At 33.9% G+C, this 24,466-nt stretch overlaps 3 protein-coding genes and 2 long non-coding RNA genes across 9 annotated transcripts; 3 read left to right on the top strand and 2 right to left on the bottom strand.

Annotated features, from left to right (window-relative positions):
• Positions 1–764: 764 nt before the first annotated feature.
• LOC103828935 (probable galacturonosyltransferase-like 6) lies at positions 765–3,770 on the bottom strand. Of its 5 annotated transcripts, none has more exons than XM_009104569.3 (3): positions 2,720–3,769; positions 2,147–2,603; positions 765–1,174 (listed from the first exon to the last, which is right to left on the bottom strand). In XM_009104569.3, exons 1-2 carry the CDS (start codon positions 3,326–3,328, stop codon positions 2,154–2,156), a joined length of 1,059 nt encoding a protein of 352 aa, XP_009102817.1. In that variant the 5' UTR covers positions 3,329–3,769; the 3' UTR covers positions 765–1,174; positions 2,147–2,153. The 5 variants fall into 5 exon arrangements, with proteins under 5 accessions (XP_009102817.1, XP_009102816.1, XP_033142078.1 ...); XM_009104568.3 differs by having other exon boundaries at positions 765–1,171; positions 2,720–3,768; XM_033286187.1 differs by lacking the exon at positions 765–1,174 and adding an exon at positions 1,589–2,016 and having other exon boundaries at positions 2,720–3,770.
• An 889-nt stretch (positions 3,771–4,659) lies between these two features.
• LOC117132377 lies at positions 4,660–11,165 on the top strand. The gene is made up of 2 exons (XR_004455954.1): positions 4,660–10,313; positions 10,345–11,165. It is a non-coding gene; the product is annotated as an uncharacterized LOC117132377 (long non-coding RNA).
• On the bottom strand, positions 11,001–14,229 carry LOC103858775 (importin subunit alpha-3). The gene is made up of 11 exons (XM_009136195.3): positions 13,781–14,229; positions 13,256–13,355; positions 13,080–13,171; positions 12,873–13,004; positions 12,596–12,781; positions 12,351–12,514; positions 12,191–12,269; positions 11,975–12,103; positions 11,763–11,890; positions 11,349–11,693; positions 11,001–11,273 (listed from the first exon to the last, which is right to left on the bottom strand). Exons 1-10 carry the CDS (start codon positions 13,982–13,984, stop codon positions 11,351–11,353), a joined length of 1,557 nt encoding a protein of 518 aa, XP_009134443.1. The 5' UTR covers positions 13,985–14,229; the 3' UTR covers positions 11,001–11,273; positions 11,349–11,350.
• A 1,211-nt stretch (positions 14,230–15,440) lies between these two features.
• LOC103858774 lies at positions 15,441–17,175 on the top strand. Its single transcript, XM_009136194.3, has one exon. The coding sequence runs from the start codon at positions 16,273–16,275 to the stop codon at positions 16,981–16,983; it is 711 nt and encodes a 236-aa protein (XP_009134442.2). The 5' UTR covers positions 15,441–16,272; the 3' UTR covers positions 16,984–17,175.
• Positions 17,176–19,588: 2,413 nt separating this feature from the next.
• Positions 19,589–24,287, top strand: LOC117132378. The gene is made up of 2 exons (XR_004455955.1): positions 19,589–22,330; positions 22,433–24,287. It is a non-coding gene; the product is annotated as an uncharacterized LOC117132378 (long non-coding RNA).
• The last annotated feature ends 179 nt before the right edge of the window (positions 24,288–24,466 follow it).

The raw sequence follows: 24,466 nt of genomic DNA, 5'->3' as shown, positions 1-24,466 counted from the left end.
AAAATTTGACACAAATCGATAAAATAATAAGATAATAAATTTTTTAGAAAATTCTATGTAAATATATGATTCCATTAAAATCATAAATTAATAATTCATCGTATTTGAATAGTTTCAAAAATATCCATGTCGTTGACCAAGATCCACTCGTCATCTCCGGGTTGTAAGGGGAGAAAGAATGAGATAAGTTAAGATAAGTTAGAACGTCTATTTTATCTTTGTAAAAGGGGTTACAATATAATATCCAAATTGTTTTTGTATTTCAATTTTTGTATATCAAAAAATATTGATGGTATTGCTTTTTCTATTTTTGATTTATTATATAATTTTTAGCAATATTTTTCGATTATAAAGGCGATTATGTTTAGAACTGATCAATTAATTCAAAATAAAAACATTTTCATTATAGTTTATTTTGCCAGTTTCTTCGAAAATAGTCATGTTCCCAAGTAAAGAGATTGATTTGGTTAATAATGTCTTATGTTTCCCTTGTAGATTTGTAGTCTCAGTTACAACATGGCCAGTATTCTCGGCATCAATGCACCAACCCCTGGCAAGATCCGATCGGCTTATGTTCCTCTTGTAGACTTGTAGTCTCGGTTATAACATGGCCAGGCCCGGCCTTACGGTGCCAAGCTGAGAAAAATAAAAGGGCCCTTATTCTTATTTTTGTTTTGGAAAAGAGTAATCAAAATATTTATTTTAGACAGTTTATGTTTTTGGACCGACATTAATAGAGGAACATGCCATGTTGAAACTGAGACTACTGGGGAACATAAGCCATTAACTTAATCTGTTTCTCTATTTGGGTACATGGTTCTTTTTCAGTGAGGGAACACTATACAAGTAGTATCTGCACAACATACCAAAAACCTATTTTGTAAAAAAACATTATTGATAAAACACAACGAAATATCATCCACATGAATAACCTAACTCTGTTTTCTTCTCACCAACAAAAATGATCCGACAAGCCGGTAAAGCACTCGTTAAAATAAAGTTCCCACATCTCAATTGTGTCTCCGGTTTCGCTTAAACCAAACCTATTTTACCCGGGAAGGGTGTTCATCTTCTACAAACAAAAAGCAACTTTGATTTTCTTCCAAACCGAACCGGTCAAGATCGATGAAACATCCTCTACTCTCCAGTCTCCTCGTATAGCACCAAATGGCTGCTTTAAAACAATCAAAAAGTTAATTTATATTCCTTTTTAGAAGTTAATTTTTTTTCTTAAAACAATACATAATGATCAGAATCAGCCCACATGTTATTAGGATATAACAAGCTGGCTCAAGCCAACCAGTGGTTGGGTTCTAAGAGCCATTTTCACTTACAAATTTACAATGTGGTCCGAAAAGAATCGGTACCCTTTGCTTTTCAACATTTTTATAAAGAACAAAAGAGAACGTGGGGTCAGACATATTTTTAGATGGCAACACAAGATCAAAGAGATCAACTCTTGAACTCTAATAAGTAGCTGCGTTAATAGCGATGGTCAAGAAAAAGTTGATCACACGTCTATTTATTTATACTTTTCTCTTAATCTTAGTACTCTGATTTATCTAATTAGTAGCTAAACACACTCCTCTTAAACAAAGATATGACACTAAGTCACTAACAAAGCACAAAATATCTCTATCAGAAGCTTAAGTCCTTCTTAAATCGCCAAACAGTCATCTCTCATTTAAATGCACCATATGATATTGCAAAAAGAAAAAAGACAATTTAAACAATAATGCTCAATATAAGTGGGATGAGTTTTCCTTTTGGTCTGATGAACATTCATCAGACAGAGCCACTCATCTGCCATTTGATGAAGACAACCTACATAGTGGCACCACTGTGCATACATCCACCGACAGAAGAACCACCGGTATATTATCAATTAAAAAACAAGAGACGCTTTAATCTTGCAATCAATCTATAGCTTCCCTGCAAGATTCTATGATGCCATAGCCACAAAAGCATTAAGCTTCACAAGTGTTCAAAATCAAACGAGCAAAAGACAACCACACACTGTCAAAATGAGTCTAGCATTTAGAGTCAGTGATTAGTGGTTCAACTACTGATGTACAAACAAACATTAAACAAGTATATTAATTAAACTGAAAAAAAAAAAGAACAGAGTTTATGTTAAGAATATTACCAGCTGGTCAATGTGTGTGTAGATACAAGTCGTAAGGCGTCCATAGAGCATCTAACGGACAAGGCCGTTTCGAGTCAAGCCTTAACCACGGCTTCCCACTACCAGACCAATGAAGCAAACTCACCGGACCAGGATGCAAATCCCGACAACTCCCTCTAACATTGTCCCCACCAAGCCCATGCTGGTTCCACCTATGCGAAATCGGCGCCACGTGTCCGGCGAAAACAAGCAGAAACGGCGGAAGCGATCCCAGCTCGTAGATCCTCTCCGTTCTCTGAATCTCCATCCACTTCTCGATCCGTCTCGTGTACGCTCCACGTCTCCACTTCTTCAAATCAATCACCATCACTCCCGTGTTGAAGTAACAAGCCCTCCTCCTCCCTCGAAACGTACCCGAGAATCTCTCCTCGGCCCAGAACCCTCCCGTGAAGTACTTAGTGAAATTCGCGTGGCAATACTGTAAGAACGTTGAATGCATTTTACAAAAAAAAAAAAAAAAATACTGTAAGAACGCAAATTCTTATAATAATAAATTATAAAGTATTTAATAATAAATTGATGAATATAAAATACCTCTGGAGCTCCGATAACCCTCGAACCCAAACCCGTTTTCCAGAGCTTCACGATGTCGTCGACCACCACAAGATCCGAGTCCAAGTATATGACCCGGTTAACACACCCCTCGAGAAGCTCCGCGAGGTAGTTTCTAGCGTAGTTCAAAGGCTGCTCGAGTGCCTGTCTCACGGAGGATGAGATCAAGCCGCGGACCGTCTCAGGGGCAAAATAGTAAACGTTGAATTTTAATTCTTGAAACGTCGATCTCACGAGAGACTCCAGGTTTGTCTCGGAGGAGACGATGAAGTGGAAGAAGACGCTCTCGGGGCATAAGGAGTGTTGGAGGATTGAATTGACGGCTGCGATTGAGCCGCGGAGGTAAGTTACGTCGAGTGTGATCGCCACGTGGACTAAGGAGGGGTTGCAGACGTTGGAGTCTGCGGCGGAGGAGGAGAGACATTCGTCGGCGGCGTTGCGAAAGGGAGGGGAGTTTCTGAAGGATGAGATTAAGCTACGATCGGAGGAATGGATCGCCGCCGCGGGAGGGAAGGATTGCAGCGACGGAGATAAGACGATCACCGCCATCGCGGCGGAGAAGAATGCAGAGAGTCTCGTGATCCAAAGCATTTCGGGAAAACGCTAATTGGCGAAACGCAAACGCGATTATTCAATGCGGGAACTCTAGAATCTATTCTGAGAAACAACGACAATAGATATTTTTTTTGCTTGGAGAAGAAGCGTCCATGAGACACAGGAACAAGGCGGAGAGGTGCAGGATAAGAAAGACGGAGAGGCGTAGGATAAGAAATGAGAGAAGCACCGTGCGCTGCACAGTACACTCAAAACCTTCCGTTTCTTTCCTCTGCTAGGAGCTCTCGCAGCAGGTGGAACCAGCGGGTGAGAAGTTAATGCAATGTTTTTTATTATTTATTTGTGTTTTTGCATGAGTATTTGTAATAAAGGCTTTGTTATTTATTGTTTATCTCAAGTGGGATATTTTTAAGAGATCTTAAATTTGTGTAATAACTAATAAAACCAGATCTCAAGTGTAACGATTGCAGAGGAAGAAAACCAGCTGTCATTGTCCGTCTTCTGTTCTAATTTTTGCTATTACTACATCTGAATATTTAAAAGGGAAATTGGGGGCTATAGCCCTTGTTCTAAAACTCGCCCGAGTTACCGATTACTCGGCCGAGAACTCGTTACGCAGTGGTTCACCGTGGCGAGTTAGAGGTGATCGGTGCAATTATTCGGCAAACCGATTTCTGTCAGCCATGAACGTTGTTTAACGAAAATCGCCGATTAGTTAACTAAACCGTGGAATCTACCGTAGAACAATTACTTACTTTCTTTAATTTATAAGTTCAAGATCGTAACTTTTGTTGAGAATCAGTCAAATTTGTGTGAAAAACATCAGAAGATCATTGAAATCTGTTTAACAAACGTGAAAATGGTGAAAATGGACAACTAGAGAATATGTTCTACAGACATTCGAGAGGAAGGAGATGATGTCACTATGGTAATTTCTCTCCATTAAAGAAAAGTGAAAAGAAAACACCATTTACTTACCTTGAACACGTGTTATGTAAGACCATATAAGTAATATATAATTGAATATGTATACAATTCATTAAAGACTAAAATTAATTTCAAAAACAGCGACATACTCACCTCAAAACCCTGATCTATCATGTATTTAGCCTAAAACTCATATAATTGGGTATTTATTTAAAATTATGAATCCCAATACATGTTTTATACGTATATATATATATATAAAGTATTATACATAAAAATACAGAAAATTCATCCCCGAGTACTCCCCGTATTTATTCCGCATTTTTAATAAATCGCTAGGCCCGTGTGCACCGCACGCGTAGCGCCTAGCGAGTTTCCGAACAAGGGTTATAGCTATGAAAAAAAGAGTAATTCACACATTAACGTTTTTACCTAACGGATGTATAGACGGCGTCATATATACATAATAATACTATGATGCCCTTTCCAATTAACCGGGTAACCTGCTACAAGATAAATAAATAAAAAAAAAAATTTATTGCCCAAAGTGAATCGTGTCTTCTCCTTCTCCCTTTCTTCATCGGTTGTTTCAGGAATTATAAAGGACCCTGGTGCTTATCTCCTCATACGGCTCCCCTCTCACAGCAATCAACCTTTCATCTTCGTCGTCTTCCCTTTTAATCAACTTCGGCTTTACGGGCGTCTGTGGTTCGGTTTTGCGCGACAGTTTCGGCGGAGAGGACTAACACCGCCGGCATCTCCAACTTCACAGAGTATCTGCTTTCTCAGATCTTTCACAACGCTGTATCATTGTGCCATAGATTCTATTATTTCTCTGTAAGTTCTCTGTTTGTGCCATAGATTCTATTATTTCTATGTTAGCTCTCCTAGTTGGAATAGATTCGGGCCTACTGTATTCTAAGTTGATAAATCTAGCTTATTGTTTCTGTTGCATGCCCGATCTGGTAAACTGAGGTAAAACAATTGATTTAGGGTTAAAATTTTCTCACTACGAAGGGGGGATAGTGATTTTGGAATGAAAAGTCTCTTTTGCGATAAAACAAGTTTAGTTCTGTGTGAAATGGAATATCTTATGGAGCATGTGCTATTTGAAATGGAAAATTTAGTTTTACAGACTCGTTATGTGTCATTCCATTCCTCTGCTATTTCTGAAGAATCATATCAGAAGTAATATACTATTCGCTTTCCATTCCATCAGACCAACTGTTACATTCCATATCTATAAATTATATATTATATCAGATGGTTCAATTCTAGTTGCACATGTTACTTCTTTACTTGCATAGGCTATTTGGAATTGACACAACTAAACATTTAACTTAAGCATAAAGTAATGCATATACTAGTAGCATATCTCATATGATGTCATTTCCTTCAAACTTATAAACTAACATGTGTCTTCATTTTCATTTTGTTCTTTAGATTTGTCATGGATGAATTGGAAGAGTGTTTATATGTGGTTTATATTAGTCTGTATATGATTTTGTAAAGAGAAATAATATATTGAACGTAAATAGAATAATATTTATCATGACATCAAATAAAACAAAATACAATGTGATGTTGAATGGGAATGATACATAAATGATGTTGTCTCTTCCACCTCTTTTTTCTAATACCGTTAATCTTCGTTTCTTTCCCCACAACAATCTAAATTTGGTGTAAGCATTACCTCTATCCCTACAATCATAGACACTTCAAAATTTGAACAATATATATATGTACTGTGCTATATCGTTTGTAACATTTTATATTCTATAGCTCATGTAGTATGGAAATGCATATACTTGGGGGTTTAGTTTATGAAAGATTGGGTTTGACATTGGATTAGGGTTTATATTTCCATATAGGGTTTAGTGATTAGTGGATAGGGTTTAATTTATGGAACATTGGAGTTGACATTGGATTAGGGTTTATATTTTTATGTAGGATTTAGTGATAGTTGATAGGGTTTTGTTTATGTACGATTAGAGTTGGCATTGGGACAAACATTACCACCTTCCATGAAGGCATGACCATATTAGCATTTGAAAAATATGTTAAGATGATCTTTACATTGGAAATACATTTTTGTCATTTCTTTTCTATATGCCCTCATGTATAATGGTAATGCATTTTACAGGCCTTTAAAAATTTGGGTTTAGTTTATAAAAAAATGGGGTTAACATTGGTTAAGCATTTAGAATGTGACGGAGTATGTTTGGGGTCAGCATTAACTTCTTTCATGTAATTATAGATATATCATAATATTTTTGATATGTACTATGTTATTTATTTTTTTCCATTTTATTTAGGTTTGGGTTTTATATTTGGATTTATGATTTATATTTGGGTTTAAGATTTATTAATTAGAGTTTAGGGTTTAGTATTTAAGGGTTGAGGTGTAATTGGGAAACTCGATTTATTAGAATAATAGCAATGAAAATTACTTGGTCGTTCCCTCAAATTAGGTAATCCTTGCTTTCTTGACCTTCTTGCTTTTGAATTCCTTCAGATGGACTTACAATGGTAATTAGATGGAATACAACACTTATTGGTACACGTTCTAATTTACACCACTTGTTTAACTCTGCACAGTAAAACATCTCTAATAACTCCGTCTATTTACGTGGCTTCCTCCTAGTCTTTTATAAGGAATAGCTGCAATCCATTAGTGGTCATTTACTGCAGAAAATACATCATCATCTCTGCACAACCGTATACATTAGCGTCTATGTAAGTGGTTATTTTAGGTCATGTGCATACACGTATTCTACTTTATGTAGTTCATGTGGAATGGAAAGAAGATTCTTCACATGTATCTAATTACGTTCATAATATATATTACATTCCATCTGACTCATGTCAAACGGAAAGTTTCGTCGTCTAAATTGGACGGTTTTACTGAACTCGGCTTGACTTTATGTAAACCATTTCATATTTTACTTTCACCATGCACCTTATCACGGTTCTAAAATTGAGAACACCATCACTCCATTGTAAATGAACTTACAATAAACCATTCCACGTACGTGACGTAGTATGGAAAGCAATACAATCGGAATAGGATTTAAGTCATCATCTTCAAATCGCCGTTATGTTAACAGAGACTCTATCTCCCTCACATCTGTTCGTCACTACTCTAGATTTATATCCTCTTTCATACGTGCTCAAGACAGCTGCGCACAATGATCCCTATTACATGTGATTGTTACTGTGGCAGACAAACCCTCCACGTCGTTTACTTTATAACAACGAACCGACAACTTGTTATGGTGAGGGGTATAACCGGATGGAATCAAGCCAAAAAGTCTGACAATGAATTACGTCAAAATCATTGTTACTCTCTTCATTTGTCTTTGAAATATGGCTATCAGACCAATAAGCCCTATTTAAAAACGCCATAATTTATTTTACTATTTCTTGAATATACTGTTTGTACAAGAAAGGAAGATAAATGTTTTTTATGTATTATATTATACTCCTTCCGTTTCATATTAGTTGTAGTTTTAAAGTTGAAATTTTATTTTATTTAAAGTGTCATTCTATATTTTCAATGCAAAATTTATCAACAATATTTTCTATTTTATTTTTCTATTAGTTGGAATATAGTTAAATATATAAGTAATGATGTTTTTCTTTTGAAATATGCAAAATTAAATATTTTTTTAGTCAGTATGCATCACTCTAAAACGATAAATAAAATGAAATATCAAAATTTTAAAATAAAAAAAACATTTAGAGTTGTTAATGGAATCTCAATTACAACCTTACAAATGGTAGTTCGTTTTTTGGTTTATAGATACCCCCTCCATTTAAGTTTATTGATGTATACTAAAATTTTCGTTTCAAAATAAATATCATTTTATAATTTAAATTAATAATTTATTGATTTTTATTTCAGTTTTTTCTTTTATTGGTTAAAATATATTAAATATATTAATAATGATGTTTTTATTTTAGAAATATATAAAATTAAATGTTTTATTAATTTATGTGCTTAATTCTAAAATGATAATTAAAACTAAACAGATAGAGTAGTACATAGTTATGTTTTGCTTTCTTTGTGGAACATTTATGTTATGTTTTTGTTTTTGCATGCAAATTATTACAAAACGACTTTGTCGTTTTGTTAACGGCCTGATTTCACAATTACATAATTATATCAAATTATATTCACTAATTTCACAATTAATTCATTAATAATACGTACTAGTTATGTTTATAATAAAAATAAAGCACTTTAATTTTTTTGTACCGTACAAAAATACTTCAATTATCTCACTTCTTTTCAGTGTGGACCCCTTTTATCTATGTTAATACTTAATACTCGTCGTTTAATCTGACACAAGCGACACGACCAATGCGATTCTTAAATTTTCCTTTGCTATGTAAAATCTAACACGTACATTAAGTAGAGAAGCTTTTAAGTTTTTATGAAAACCACTCCATGTCAAATCCAACGAAGTAAAAGGAATCAAGAAATATTTATTATTAAATGAAAATAAAGAGCAACAGGTCTCCAAAGAAAAACAACAATGCGGTTCGATTTTGTGATTATTTCATATTTTATGAATTATTGTTTTTACCTTTAAATATGTTTTGTTTGTCTTTAAAGAACATGGCAACAATCCGTACGGTCTAGCGCTTCAGAGCCACATAGGCCCATTATAATTCAGACCAAGCTGGCCTCCACAACCATCACTCGGGTCCTGACTCGGATTCTCACTCAGTTCCTGTCTCGTGGGGCCCAAAACTCAACCGGAACCAGACTCATTTTCTTTTCATTCAAGAAATGAGATTAAGACGGAACATATGATCAAGTTTTGATCCATATCCAGAAGAATTATTAAAGTGTGCTATGATAAAAGCTTGAGATCAGTTCTTTTATACAACTAACCTGTGAATCAGTGAATGTTTTATCATAAATGTAGTCTTCTAATTACCTAACTAACTGTTTTATTAATTTATGTGCTTAATTCTAAAATGATAATTAAAACTAAACAGATAGAGTAGTACATAGTTATGTTTTGCTTTCTTTGTGGAACATTTATGTTATGTTTTTGTTTTTGCATGCAAATTATTACAAAACGACTTTGTCGTTTTGTTAACGGCCTGATTTCACAATTACATAATTATATCAAATTATATTCACTAATTTCACAATTAATTCATTAATAATACGTACTAGTTATGTTTATAATAAAAATAAAGCACTTTAATTTTTTTGTACCGTACAAAAATACTTCAATTATCTCACTTCTTTTCAGTGTGGACCCCTTTTATCTATGTTAATACTTAATACTCGTCGTTTAATCTGACACAAGCGACACGACCAATGCGATTCTTAAATTTTCCTTTGCTATGTAAAATCTAACACGTACATTAAGTAGAGAAGCTTTTAAGTTTTTATGAAAACCACTCCATGTCAAATCCAACGAAGTAAAAGGAATCAAGAAATATTTATTATTAAATGAAAATAAAGAGCAACAGGTCTCCAAAGAAAAACAACAATGCGGTTCGATTTTGTGATTATTTCATATTTTATGAATTATTGTTTTTACCTTTAAATATGTTTTGTTTGTCTTTAAAGAACATGGCAACAATCCGTACGGTCTAGCGCTTCAGAGCCACATAGGCCCATTATAATTCAGACCAAGCTGGCCTCCACAACCATCACTCGGGTCCTGACTCGGATTCTCACTCAGTTCCTGTCTCGTGGGGCCCAAAACTCAACCGGAACCAGACTCATTTTCTTTTCATTCAAGAAATGAGATTAAGACGGAACATATGATCAAGTTTTGATCCATATCCAGAAGAATTATTAAAGTGTGCTATGATAAAAGCTTGAGATCAGTTCTTTTATACAACTAACCTGTGAATCAGTGAATGTTTTATCATAAATGTAGTCTTCTAATTACCTAACTAACCTGTGAATCAGTGAATGTTACACGAGGTTTGACGGTGATACGATTAGTCTCATTCTCGTCGTTGGTAATTGTTGCCGATCATTTACCACAAGTCCATAACAAAACGGACAAGAGCGATCTATTCATAATTAATTACTCTTAAGTTTGTAAGTTATCACATCTCGGTCAGTTTTTTTTTTTTGAACACACATCTAGGTCAGTTTATCTGAGATGATTCCAATAGTAGTTTTTCAAAGGTGGATTAAAGAGAGAACACAAAAATCTTGTGATTTTTTTTTTGGTCAAAAAATCTTGTGATTTTATAAAAAAAAAGTTTTATTTTAATTTACTTTCTTTGTTGGCCCTTAAAAAGATGTCTTCCTATTTTCTTTAATACCTCATTAATAGCAACTTTGGAATGTGATTCACTTTAAATTCACAGCTTGTGTGGGGGAACACAGAAAGGAATCTTGGGCGAAGAACCAAATTATAACCCTTTGGAACCATGTGAAAACTGTCTTTTATCATCGTTTATGCTCGAATCATATCTATTGTGCACGTAAACTCACATATGGTAAATGGAAAGTAAGGGAAGCATAAATGACTTTTAAAAAACAAAAATATTCTAAAAGCTAATCAAAAGTAAGCATTTTCTGCCTTCAGTTAACAATGTCTTATCCAGCGTGGCCATGGCGCTTTAAGCGTCTAAGGCTTTTGCGGCTCTTGGTTTCGTTTATGTTGTAAACTGGGATCTGCGGGTAGACCAACATGAGTAGACTCAAGCTTGTGTTAAGTAGCTCGTGAAGACAGCATTTGGGTGTGTGATATTATCCTATTTATAAGACCAAATCAAAAGCCAACAAAGTTGGATATGTCTAAAAGTTTGACCATTACTCAAAAACACGCTCTTATTAGAATCGAAGACCTATTCAAGCTAATAACAGATCAATCAGATGAACTTTTAGTTTCCGTTCGTTATTGAAAAACACCCAACATAATCGTTTGTCTTCCCCCAAAAACACAGACAAACTTCAAAAGAAACATGAAATAATGTTGTTTCCATCATATCCACGAGATGTGGGCATGGAGAGAAACACGAGAGAGAGGATTTCTTCTACTTCACGTTAACACCGTTTCGATACGTCCTGCAATAGCATCAAATTAAGAATATAAATCAAAAAGTCCAAAGAAACTAAACACTCAAATTCAAACTTGCATACCTTCAGATAAAGTTGAATAGATCAGGAGGAGTAATATCAGGTATCTCATTGTTGCCTTCTTCCTCATCGTCGTCTTCAGTCCAAAACTCTTCAAGGATTTTCATAGCTTTCTGGTATATATCATCGTTGTCGTGGCTCTGAAGATTCTCAATCTTCTCAAGTCCTCCTGCGTCTTCTACCAGTATACCGAAGAGGTTCTCGTCTCCTGTCAGACCCGAGCTCTTCACTGCTTCTCCAACCTTTAGAATGTTCTCCAACGCTTCTAAGCAAACCATTATGATTCTTGGATCCGGGCAGGTTAGAAGATCGCATATCGGTCTGATACACCCTACGCTCACCATAAACCTGAGAAAGAAAGACATGTTTTTAGCAAATGATTGAAACATTTGGCTTTTAGTTTTGTTTTTCCTTTACTTGATTTGATCATGAGTGCCACCAGAAGTAGCATTTGAGATTCCCCAAGCAGCTTCCCTTTTCACTTCGAACTCTGCGTTTTGGAGCACCCAAACAAGAACCTGAATGACACCTACTTCAATCGCTGCCTGCGCGTTCGTTCAGGTTTAAATTAAGTCAGACACGCAAAAGTTAAAAGTCAGTCTCTGTTGTTAAAAGAGGCATATACTCACTTGTATCTGATTTGAACTCCCAGCTGTTATGTTTGAGATAGTCCAGCAAGCTTCCTTCTTGATACTCTTCGCGTACGTGTTTGTAACGAGGACCAAAAGACTAGGAAGCACCTGATGGTCCACAACCGTCTGTTTGGAAAATTAAGTTAAGACTTAAAAGTTTCCAAAAAAAAAAACTCTTTAAAATAGAACTGTGAAATGTATATACATATGCACCTGCGTCTGTACTTCATCGCCGGTTACAAGATTTCCAATGGTACGAAGAGCAGGAATCAGCACTGCCGGCGACGTATGACTAACAAGAGGAACCGTAAGAGGAAAGCATTCAGATAACGTAACGATTATTAAACTTAAAAGCACAATCAGATATACTCACGCTAAGAGCTGGATGATGCGAGGGACAACGCCTGCATCGATAACCGCCTGTATAGTTTCATTTGTGTTATCCGAGAGGTGTGCCAGAGTCCAGCATGCATCAGTGAGAACTTCTTCATCTGTTGATTGCACAAGGCTCTTAAGAACTGGTAAAGCTTGGCTTGTCTGCTAGGAAAAAAACCCGTACAGAAACATGTTAAAATATATTACAAAGACTACAAAGCTTGGTTTCATCTTGAAGGAAACCTGTTCAAATGAAGGCTGAGGCTTCCCTCTGCAGAAGTTTGATAAAGTCCATGTAGCATTCCTAAGCATTGAAAGCTTTGCATGCTTATTGAACTGAGACAGCAGAGGCAACATGGCACCGAAACTTAAGACAAAATCACGGCACTTTGGTGAGTCTCCAGCAACGTTTCCCAATGCCCAAACAGCCTGTTTTTCAGAAGGAAAACATAAAAACAAAAAGTCTCAACAAGAGTTTCTCTGACAACAAAGTGATGACAGTTAGTGTTTAAACGCATACCTGTTCGCGGACGTCCTCATTAGGGGAGCTGAGAAGATGGACGAATATAGGGATAGCACCACTTTCAATGATGACATTCGTATTCTCTGATGTCCCTGAAGCAATGTTGGTGAGCGTCCAAGCTGCCTCAAACTAAACACAAGCAAATTCAAGTTAACAAACTGTCGACAGTACAGATCAATAACCGGTGCAAGTGCCCCTTTTCACCTGAAGTTTGGGAAACTCAGCCCTTGAAAGGAAAGACACAACGCGAGGAACAACACCAGATTGTATAACATCATTGATAGGAGGGTAATGCTCTACACAAGAAGAAAACAAAAACATAACTACTAAAGTCTCTAACCAAAAACGATGACTTGTTATAATGCTTAATGGTCACAAACCCCTTGAAAGAAGTTTGCGCAGGAGAGTCGTCGTCTCAAGTTGTACGTTGCAATCCTCTGACCATATTCCAGCAACGATCCCCTGTAGATTCTCTATCAACTGCAATCACAAAGAGACCTTCTAAGCTATACACAAACTATGTCCATATCCGATAATCAAGATTCTTCCTAGAACAAAATCACAAAGATACTTCAAATCTAGAATAAACAAGTTTCTTCCCCATATAGCAATTTAAGAAACATCATCATCATCATCATCATCATACAAAACTATTCTCAAATCCAATAAACAAGATTCTTCCGTCGTCATCATCATCATCATCATCATCATCTCATCATCATAAAAAAACTATCATCAAGTCCGATAAACAAATTCCTTCCATATAGCAATTCAAGAAACATCATCATCATCGTTCACCATCATCATCAACATCGCAAGAAACTTCAAATCCAGAACAAAATTCAAAGTATACTAAGCCACGAAATCGATCCCTAGCAAAAGGCGAATCGATTGCAAACGCATACTCTCTTCTCATAAGTAAGATCCTGCTCCGTTTGTGCCGCGGCGGAGATCCCCTCGCGTCTCCTCTTCTGCAGATTCTCTTCCCTCTTGTTCTTCCTGATCTCGACCATGTGATCCTCTCGCCTCCGCCGTCCCTCCTCCGCGTCGACCGCCACTTTGTACCGGCTCCGTCTGGCCTCCGTCTTCGCGCCAGGTCTGAGAGACATCGTCGCCTTTGATCGATTGAAATCGCAAGAATCAGCGATCGGTGTGGGTTTTTTGATTCCGAGAAGACGAAGAGTAAGTAAAATGGGGTTTTGGAGTTTGTTATGAGTTTATAACTTTATATATAAGAGCGCGCGCGTGTGTACTGTGTAATGTATTCTGAAGAGATTGTTATTAATCCAAAACTGCCCCTTATTTTAGTTTTATTTACGAAAGTACCACACAGTTTTTGTTCTTGTTTTGGTTTTTGAATTTGGATGTTAACGACTCTCTGCTTATTTTAGTATATTATTTACGAAACTGCCTGGATCTTCACCGACCCCTCTTCGCAGGAGCTCCAAAGAGGATCATGTGTTCAAGATTTTGTCTCCTCGCCATGTATGGCCGAAGCCCTAGCGATCCGAGAAGCTCTTCTACAAGCAGACTCTCTCAATTATCACCATATCTGTGTTAAATCAGACTCTCAAATACTCGTTCACACGATTTTTTCTCGCTGACGATTATCGGAACTCTTCGGGGTTCTCGCCAATATTGACGACTTAGCTTACTCACCGTCTTCATCTTTTAGGTCTTCTCGTTTCATTTACATTCCTCACTTCCTAAATGGTCTTGCTGATGGGCTCTCGAAATGTTGTTTAGCAGCCCATTTAATCAGTAAACCATCTTTTATATCTTAAAACCTATCTCTTAATCTAAGTATTTTGTTGATCAGAAAATAGATAATTTACGGATTCACCTATTTCATAGTTTTTTCTTTTTTTTTTCTGTCCAAACATTTAAATTTAAGCTCAAATATATTAGTCCAAACTCGGCCTATATTGAATACGGATTATAAAAGCTAAACAAAGTCGATTTTTTGGCCAAAATATTAATATTATTACCAATTTTGATTTAGACCGAAGATATAGCGAACAAGTAACAGAAAAGAAAAGAAGATCACAACAACAGGGGAACATTATTGTTGTTACCTTTTATTGTCATTATCGTTGTTCTAAAATTTGGGAAAACATGATAATTTAAAACTATATGATGTTTTGATTGAAAATACAAGAATTAAGGCATACATTTTTTCTAAAATTAACATTAAAAATAAATCAAAACTAATCCAGTCAATTATAAAAAAATTAAAAAACATCACTGATCATATAGTTTTTAATAAAATTAAAATTAATATAAAATATCAAAATATTATACATTCTGAAATATCAAAAATTCTTTAAAACATGATCTATCTTAGAGCAGAGAGAATATTTTACAAAAAAAAATGTGTACATGAATCAATATATTTCTTAGATCTGACAAAGAAAGCACGTTACATGATCTGGCAATGGAACACGGTTTCGTGGAAACTAGAAACTACAATAAGGAGAGACAGCCGCAACAACATGATTCAACGGCACAGACAACTAAACTAATATCTTCTCTCTTAAGCTTAATTAGATCTCTGATTGCTTCCATTTACACTTCATTTGATTAACAACGAAAGTTCCATTTTACGTATTTATTATTTCTTCTAGTAAAACATTCACAAGTTTCAGAGAAATTTTCATTAGTAACACTATCAAAGCATTGTCCAACTTAGTCGCTACGCATAGACTTGGAATTACTCGGTGATTAGTTTATTCAAAACAGAATTGCAGTTCATTCCTTAAAAAATGGTTAGTCAATCATAGTTTGTCTAAACTCTTTATTTTGCAGCATCAAGAAGTTTTAGAAGTTATCAAACGATCGATTATTTAATACAAATGGCACACCATTATCGTATAATATAAACATCTACATTTTAAAAGCAATATCTAAATGTACACATTTCAAGACTGGAAACAAAATAATTAGGTTGTAAGCAACAAAAATACTAAAGAGGATGGAAGTAAATAAAAAAGCATAACAGACAAGAAATAAAAACAAACAAAAAGCGTAAATTATGAAACAAAACGGCTAACACAGCTAAGATATGGTCCGCGTACAGCGGTGACCCACTTGAACTTATTTGTAAGGTTTTCCTTGTTTAAAAGTCTACAGAAAACACTAAATTTTCAGATATAATAAATATTTTTTTTACACTTTTAAAGTTGTAATGGACGATTTAGGAGCATGAAATTTAAGAAACTTTAGTACTATTGAGTAAAAACTTAATTTTCTTAAATTAATTACAATAACTAACTTTAATAATATATAAATTAGACAAAAATAGCTTCGTCTTTTCGCACTAAATGGCAAATGCCAATCACGTAGGATTAATATATTTCTTCTTTTGGGGAAAGGGCAAATTGCAAACAGCAAGCAAACGATGCACACTTTTGTGTGTATATATACCACACAATCATTTCAAGAACCAGCACCAACCAACACTACAGAAAAAAAAACGCATCAAACAAAAAAAAAACCATCTCAAATCTCAGATCAAACCACCACTAAGGCACTAAGAATCAATATTTTGCAGAGTATCTATCAACCATCAATGGCGGATTCATGGAAGAAGAAAACCAGCAGAGCCGCAATAAAGCATAAAGCATGGAGTCTTGTGAGGATGGCTCTTCTATGGGCAAGAAAAGGTGGAGTTTTCAAAAGATGGCCATTGCTCGAGCTACGTAACTTGTTCTCCAAGCATCTCAAAGCCCTAGCTCATCATAACAACAGTGGCCGTTATCTTTCCCGTTACGGAGAACGTGAGCTGTCCTTTGATGAAACGCCGTTGTTTAACGCCAAGAAAAAGAAGATACATCGTCCTACGTCTATGAGGTTCCTCCTTCCCTGCATTGCCTCTCCTATAGAATTTGATTATGAGTTTGGTATTGACGGTCAAGATTACTCCGATGAGGTGATATCGTACGGTTACGATGAGCCTAGTGTGGAAGAGTGTAATCGTACGGATAAGGATGATGAGGAAGAAGAAGAAGAAGAGAAAGGGGTTGATGTGAGAGCAGAGGAGTTCATTGCTAAGTTCTATGAGCAGATCAAGTTGCAGAGGCAAATCTCTTATATGAAATACAGAGAATAAGCATAATTATTTATGGATTTTTTTTTCAATTTTGAAAGATAGTGCTTATTTTTATTTATATGATTGCAACTTGTTTTTTTTTTTTTGTAGATAATTGAAAATCTGAGAATTTTCATAGATGTTTCACTATTGAACTTTTTGATTTGCCTGAAGTTTTCTTCTTTTTTACATTACCTAAATTTCATTTTAGCATGTGCTACACTATCAAAGTTTGATACATTGTCTAAAATAATATACTCTTCAGGACTAATTAAGTGGACAATAATTATGAAGCAGAGTATAATTAGTAGTACCGACTTATCGTCGCAGATTTCTTTTTTTTTTTATGATAACCGTAGTGTGATTCCAAAAGTTTTCTAGGCCTAAAGATTAATCACTAAAAAATCTGCGGTATCCGCGTTTTCTTACCATTTAAAACGTTTTGGGTGGCAAAGGGGAATCGAACCAAAGGTGGTACTCACAGCAGTGAGTCTTTTACCACTAAGGCAAAACCACTCGGTTAAAGAAGAAAAATTACATTTATAACAAAAGATGATATGGTCAATATAAGCCTCGAATCCAGTTTGTTTGACTGTAACATGGACCCAAAGATACCACTGGATTAATGAGAAATAACAATAATTATGTGAGTGCCTCAAAAAAATTGTACGCATAGCGAATCATACGCTTTACTCCATGATTACCCATGCACAATGAAAACCACTAACCTACTCGACTAGCTTAATGTGAACTGTTTAAACAATTCAACTTTGAACTGTTTTATCGTCGCAGATTTCACCATTGCTGCACCTAGTTTTGTTTTCTCCGCCTATATTCAACTTTGTATAAGTACTATCGTCGCACGTTTCACCATTGTTCCATCTATTTGTGTTATTCAACTCATCTTGAGTATCTTTCTGAATGGAAAAGTTAACGGATAATGTTTCTTCAAGAGATTAAGATAGAAAGTGAATAACTATATATGTTTAAGATATCCTTCGTATTGCAGGAAAGTCTTTCTGAATTATATTTCTCTTTATTTATTTTGCTTTTTCCTGCTTGATTAAAAGTGACTAAACAGTCCCCTATTTATACTAGAAAAGGTAACTACAAGCTATTTCCAAAACTCTCTTGATCTTATCTGCAACATCTTCTATACATTTCTTGATCCTCTAGATATTTCTTATTTTTGGGTTTCTTGGGTTAGAACTAGATTATTATTAATTTTGGGCTAATATGTAACGTTCTGGCCGTCCACAGCTAATGGGCCATCCACGCCCGTTCTCTCGGCCGTGGGCTCCATCCCGTTCCAACGGTCGGTGCGTAAATTTTCCAAGGTTCGAAATCATTGTTTACTGGCCCTGCAATCAGCCAGATGACCTTTCACCGTGTTTTGGTTTCACTCGCATGCTATCTCGAATCACTTTTCGATAGGTCACCTATCATTTTACTACTCAAGCCCAAACACGCTTAACTCTGGAGTTCTAAACGGAGGTATGACAGAAAATGTAAGTCAACTTTGATAACATAGCTAGCCAAATCAATTCTTTTAAACATTTCCATATATCACACCTCGGAATATTACATAATGATTTCCTATTTAGCCCATAATCGTGGCCATGCCGTCGCATAAAAGTAATAGCAAGAGGGCTCCAACATCATCTCATTGTATTTACTCTTTTTGAACTATTCATAAATCCATTTTCCTTTTCTTGTAATCCATGGTCCAAACAACCTATACAACAAGCAAAGTGCATTTCTCACCTCTTTTCCTTTTTCTTTCACATTGCTCTTTCGTTTCTATTGGACAGGTGCTTCTCTAGTGCTTGGCGATGTATTGTTAAGGTAATATAATTAATAAAATTATATTATTAATTTTTAGTTTTATAATTGACACAAAATTAATGTTGATTAATTAAGAATGCAAACTATTATTATTATGGTAATATAATTAATGATATGATGTATTGTTAAGATAATATAATTAATAAAATTGTTAAACTGAATGAAATATGGAAGACATCTAATGTAATTAGATTAATAAAACTACTAAAAAAACACTATATTTTTCTTATACTGATATCAATGTTTTTAAACAATTATCATTTATACTCTATCATTGTTTCTAAACAGTACCAAAAGATACATCAGTGTTAATAATATAAACTAGATCTTGATCCGTACAACCGCGCGGATTTTGTTTTCATTTACTTTTATATAAATATTTTGTTTTCAATTCTAATATGGTATATATTATAATATATATGTGTCTATCAATTTTTAAAACATAATAAGTTTACGGTATAATTTTTCAATGAATAGATTGTTTCAAACTTTCACATGTATTTATATCTTCTTATATATTTGGATTATTATTTCATTATTAAAATCGTAACTATATATATAAAGATTAGTAAAATATTGTTTTATTGTCATATTCAAAGATATTGTAACATTTCACAAATTTAGAAAGTTTTTAAAAAATTAATTTTTTCGCTTCATAGATTTACATTATCGAGTAAATAATTAAACATTTAGTTTTTGTTTAATTTTAAAATAAATTATATAGTTTAAATTTTGTTTTCATTGGTTTAAGGTACTAAATATTAATAATTGTTAGATAATATGATTTTTGTTATTTATAAAAAAAATCTTTATAATTTTAAACGTTAACATCGACAAATATTTAAATATTTAAGATATGGAGGTATAGTATTACAACATTAAACTATATCTATTTAATTTATACTATCTATAAATCTAATGGATCATCTATTGCTTAAATTCAATTATTAATAATCCAATAAAAATTTCTGGTAGACCTAAAATTTAAATGATAAGATTAGAGACTAAATATAACATGACTTTATAAGAATATATCTATTAGGTCTTTGGTTCGCATAGTCTATATGAGCCTATTTGTTGATGACAAAAAAAAGTCCATTAGGTCTATTTTAAAAAATATCACACATGAATCGAAGTTGTGACTTCTGTTTTAATATACAAGATATTGGAAATGATTTAGCGTTAAAAAAACAAAACCCATCATAGTATATTTTATAGATAATCTATCTACTATTATTTGAGAAGTGAATTTCCTGATTTGTCATCTACTCCATAATTTTAGGTTTATTCAATAGTTTTTCTATATTTTATAGTTAAAAATTAAGATAATCTTTTTATAATTAAATATTAATTAAACAAAAATATTTGTATAAAGCTATTTTCTGAAATAGTTTTAATATGTGAGTTAAAATTTTCGACTCAATAATAAGCATATATATTTTGATGAAGATTTTTGTCATATATAAATAATTTGATGTTTGATTAAACTTTTCAAGACATATGAATTAATAAAATATAACTAATAAATATTTATAAGATGTTTATGGCCGTATGTGTATATTTAGCGTTAAAGAAAAAAAAATCATGAGAGTATATCTATCTATCTATCTATTACAATAAGCGAGACTCTTTTTTTTGATCAAACAATAAAAGAGATTTGTCTCTCTCCACAGCCCTCCAAATCATCATCTTAGCATGGGGCAAAACTGGACACGTGACGGGTGAATGATTTTTTAGTTTAAGCTTTTTTTTTCTTTTTTTCTTTTTTTTACTTTTGGAGTGTTTGGCCTCTTATTTTTTCTTTTGTTATTATAGTTTGCTGGAGTTTGGGATTTTACATGACATTTTTGTTCAGGCCAATCACGTGTAGGGAATCCGTCGTAGTGAATCCGTCGATCAACTCACTGTAATGTATCTCATTTGCGTTAAAACATACTCTAATCTGAGTTTTAACGTGATTACCCCCACCTCCCACTCTCAAACATTCAATCGGACTCATCGTCTCCAAATTAAACCGACAGAAGCTCCGACTATAAATCTCCTAGCGATAACAGCACAACTTCACCAAATCGAGAAGACAATTCTCTGCTAATTACCCACTCCGAGAATGGCTAATTCCTTCAACATTCTTGCGGATTTGAAAACGGGGACCAGTCTCCAACATCTTCTGATCCGCGTTCACCCTCTCGATCACTCCCTAACTTTCGTTATCATCTCCTTGCTACTTTCGATTTCAAAATGTTAGTGTTTTTTCTTTGTTTTTTATGTGGGATAGCGTTGGAGATCAAATGATTGATCTTTTGATTTTAACACGTTTGATTATAATTTTATGTGCATGAAGATGACAGGCTTAGAGTATATGATCAGTGATCCTACTGCCATTGTCCCGACAAGTTTATATCGATGCTAACGTATAATATCTTGGACGGTACTACTCCCTCTGTTTCCGAAAGAAAAACTTTCTAGAGTATTCACACATATTAAAGAAACAATTAATTTTGTACAATTGAATTTATTATTTATTTTACTATACATTTTCCAATAAATATCAACCAATAGTATTCAACCAATTCAAATATTTTCAATTAATGTTTCTTAAAAGTACAATAACTACTAAAAATACCTTAAAATTTTTAGAAAATTTATCATTTTGGAAAAAAAAAAATCTAGAAAATCCTACTTTCAGGAACAGAGAGAGTAATACCAGGCTCCAAAGGTTTTTTTTTATTATTATTTTTAGTTGCTGCTAAAGTGTTTTTTTTTCTTCTCTTTCTCCTTTAAGGTCGGGCTGTTTATAATATTTAGAAAGTTTTCTATCCAGCTGCGTTGAAGTTGGAGACCGTTAGGCAGGGTAAGATTTTGTTTTCTTCAATAAGTTGGTTCTGTCTCAGTTTCATGTGATGTAAATCTTTTTGCTACTAAGAGTTAGTTTCAAAATTTGATGCGAGCTTGACTAGCTATGTCCATAAGAATGGACTGAGAAGTATATGTTTTTTATGAACTGCATGTAGATGCAAATGTACAAATACTTTTCAATTAATTTAGGAAGCTCATAGCTGAATAGATTTAATTTATCAAGTACTTTAGTATATGTTGTTCTTTGTTGTGATTAACTTCATCGATCTTATGATATGATCTATGGTTTTAAGTTGATGCTAAAAACCAGAACGACCTTCTGAGACAAAGCCCCCAATAGTACACAATCTTTCACACCACTTCTCTTTCGGTAAGTATCTCCAATAAAAATTAATTTTTTTCCTCAATTGGGTTTTGTGGGATTTCTCTGTGACAAAGCAATTGAATTTGATGTTCTTAGATTCATCAAAAGATGTCTTCGTAGAAAACAGGAAGCAACACACCTTATATAAGAAAAAAGGGAATTGAACAGTATCTATGTCGAAGAAGTCAAGAGTTCTTTGAGCAATGCGTTTCTTCAGGCCAATCTTGCTTTAGCAAAGGACACAACAATTTTCTCAGATTTTTCTTCTGGTACCTCGGCTCTTGCTGCCCTTATTTTTGGAAGGTATGTTTGTTAGCTTCGACCAAACATATCTTCAAAATCACTAAGATTCGATCTTAAGTGTAGGTTTGTTTGCTCATGATTGTTGTTCTGTTTCCAAACCAGACACTTAATGGTTGCAAATGCAGGAGATGGCAAAGCTGTTCTCTGTAGGAATGGTGAAGCCATAGACATGTCTCAAGACCACACACCAATTTACTTACCGTAAAGAAGAAAGTCGAAGGAAGTGGCGGCTTTGACGATGCCAATTACTTAAATGGCATAGCGATTAGGACATGAAATTACCACGAGGGTCACGATCTCCACTCATAGCAGAGTCAGGAGATCAAAAAGATACATTTAACAGAGGAAGACAAGTTTATGATACTGGGATGCGACGAGATTTGGGACGTTTGACAATTCAAAAGGTTTTTGTATCGTTAGGTGTGAATTACGTCATCACCATGACCCGATAAAGCTTGCTTTGAGGTCTTTATGGCTAGATAAGTTTGCTAACCTAACATTGGCTGTTTAATTCTTGTCAGCTGATGACATGGCGATGGTCGCTCCTCCGGTGGAGGATCAAGTTTGACGGCATAAGCTTCTCAGAGATTGAGGGCCTTATTTGACGGTTGAATGACAAGATAGTGACACTCCCTTTTGTGTTCTTGGCTGAGCTTTTTCTTTTTGTTGTATATTTGGTGTCTGTATGTAACTTCGAGTGTCTACGTGCCCCAGTTTTGTGTAAGCGGTTATGTGTTTGTGCATGGATTGTAAGTTTTTTATATGTACGTGCTTCATTTAGCTTATATAACTGCATGGATTCCAGTTTATGAAAACAAACTAGATTTGTATGTTTGGTCGCTAACTACATACATATCCAATTTGTATGCTTGGTCGGTCGCTATTTTGTCCACTTTCTTAAGCAAGCAAATAGTTTTGTAATATGAACATTAACAATATACATTATTAAACATTTAATGTTAATTAGAAACCAACACTTGTCCAACATGAAAATAGTTTTACATATTTGTTCACTTTTTAGAATATTATAACTACACTAGAAATTCTAAATATTCGATAAATTAATAAACATTATAAATTAATAAATTTTATCAATTTCAAGTTGGGTCATTCAAAATATGAAACAAATCGATAATAATAAAATAATATATTGTTGAAGATCCCATGTAAATACATAGTCTCGCTATAATCATAATTTAATAATTTCTATATATAAAGTTCCTATAAGTATAAATAATATATTATATTGTTTGTTTTCGATTTATAATGGATTTTATTTTTTACTATTATTTTATAATATCAAAAATTTGTCTCTAAAATACATTTAAATTATATGATACATATCTCGTATACATTAAATAATATAATAAAAAGGATATGCAGGTCGAATGTATAAAATTTAATGAATATATAAACAGTGAAATCAAGTATTTTTTTCTTATTATACGTAAATATTTTCAAAATATATATTTTAAAATGATTTTTTATGAATTAATAATTCTGTAAATTAATTAATTTATATAGTGCCAACATTATTAATAGAGGTTGACCGTATTTTTATTTGTCCATTTTCTCAAACAAATAGTTTAGTAGTATGCACATTAATTAACACTACATTATTAAAACTAAAAATGAACTATAAGTTTCTGTCTAACATGAAAAGTTTCTATAACTTCCATAAAGCAATACTTTTACACTTTAAAAAAGTAGAGGCATCCACATAAATTGATACATCAGTTGATGTCAAATTAATCAACAATACCCTCAAAAGATGTTCATATTTAAACAACATCGAAAAGTTTAAAGCAAAAAGGAAAACAACTACAACTATTAATATAGCAGTAACCTGCCATCTAACAAAAGTTCTATATTAGATCTTCAACAAAGAGAAAGATTCACAAAAATACATATTTCTCCACTATATTCAAAGAAAAAAAAAGAAAAAACAAATAAAATGGTATCATATATTTTAGTCAACAATTATAACTCAAACAAAAGCATTGACAACTATCATGAAAACTCTTCAGACACAAACCCTGCCGTCCACTTCAAAAACCTCACCCTATGATATTTTGTAGCGGAACTACTTAGGATGATTAATCAACACATTCAGTTAATGAATCAATGTTTGGATAA

This window comes from Brassica rapa, chromosome A03 (assembly GCF_000309985.2).
Source record: "Brassica rapa cultivar Chiifu-401-42 chromosome A03, CAAS_Brap_v3.01, whole genome shotgun sequence".
NCBI lineage: Eukaryota > Viridiplantae > Streptophyta > Magnoliopsida > Brassicales > Brassicaceae > Brassica > Brassica rapa.
Note: the sequence above shows the minus strand (reverse complement) of the source record. Positions and strands in the feature narration are given on the sequence as shown.

What these genes read in the sequence shown, in the direction of transcription:
- LOC103858774 (XM_009136194.3), top strand. Translation starts at nt 16,273, where the DNA reads ATGCACACTTTTGTGTGTATATATACCACACAATCATTTCAAGAACCA.
- LOC103828935 (XM_033286187.1), bottom strand. Translation starts at nt 3,328, where the DNA reads ATGCTTTGGATCACGAGACTCTCTGCATTCTTCTCCGCCGCGATGGCG. An exon ending in GGGTTATCGGAGCTCCAGAG is followed by an intron (nt 2,604 to 2,719) that starts GTATTTTATATT and finishes ACGTTCTTACAG; the next exon opens with TATTGCCACGCGAATTTCAC.
- LOC103858775 (XM_009136195.3), bottom strand. Translation starts at nt 13,984, where the DNA reads ATGTCTCTCAGACCTGGCGCGAAGACGGAGGCCAGACGGAGCCGGTAC. An exon ending in ATGAGGACGTCCGCGAACAG is followed by an intron (nt 12,782 to 12,872) that starts GTATGCGTTTAA and finishes TCTGAAAAACAG; the next exon opens with GCTGTTTGGGCATTGGGAAA. An exon ending in GCGATGAAGTACAGACGCAG is followed by an intron (nt 12,104 to 12,190) that starts GTGCATATGTAT and finishes TTTTCCAAACAG; the next exon opens with ACGGTTGTGGACCATCAGGT.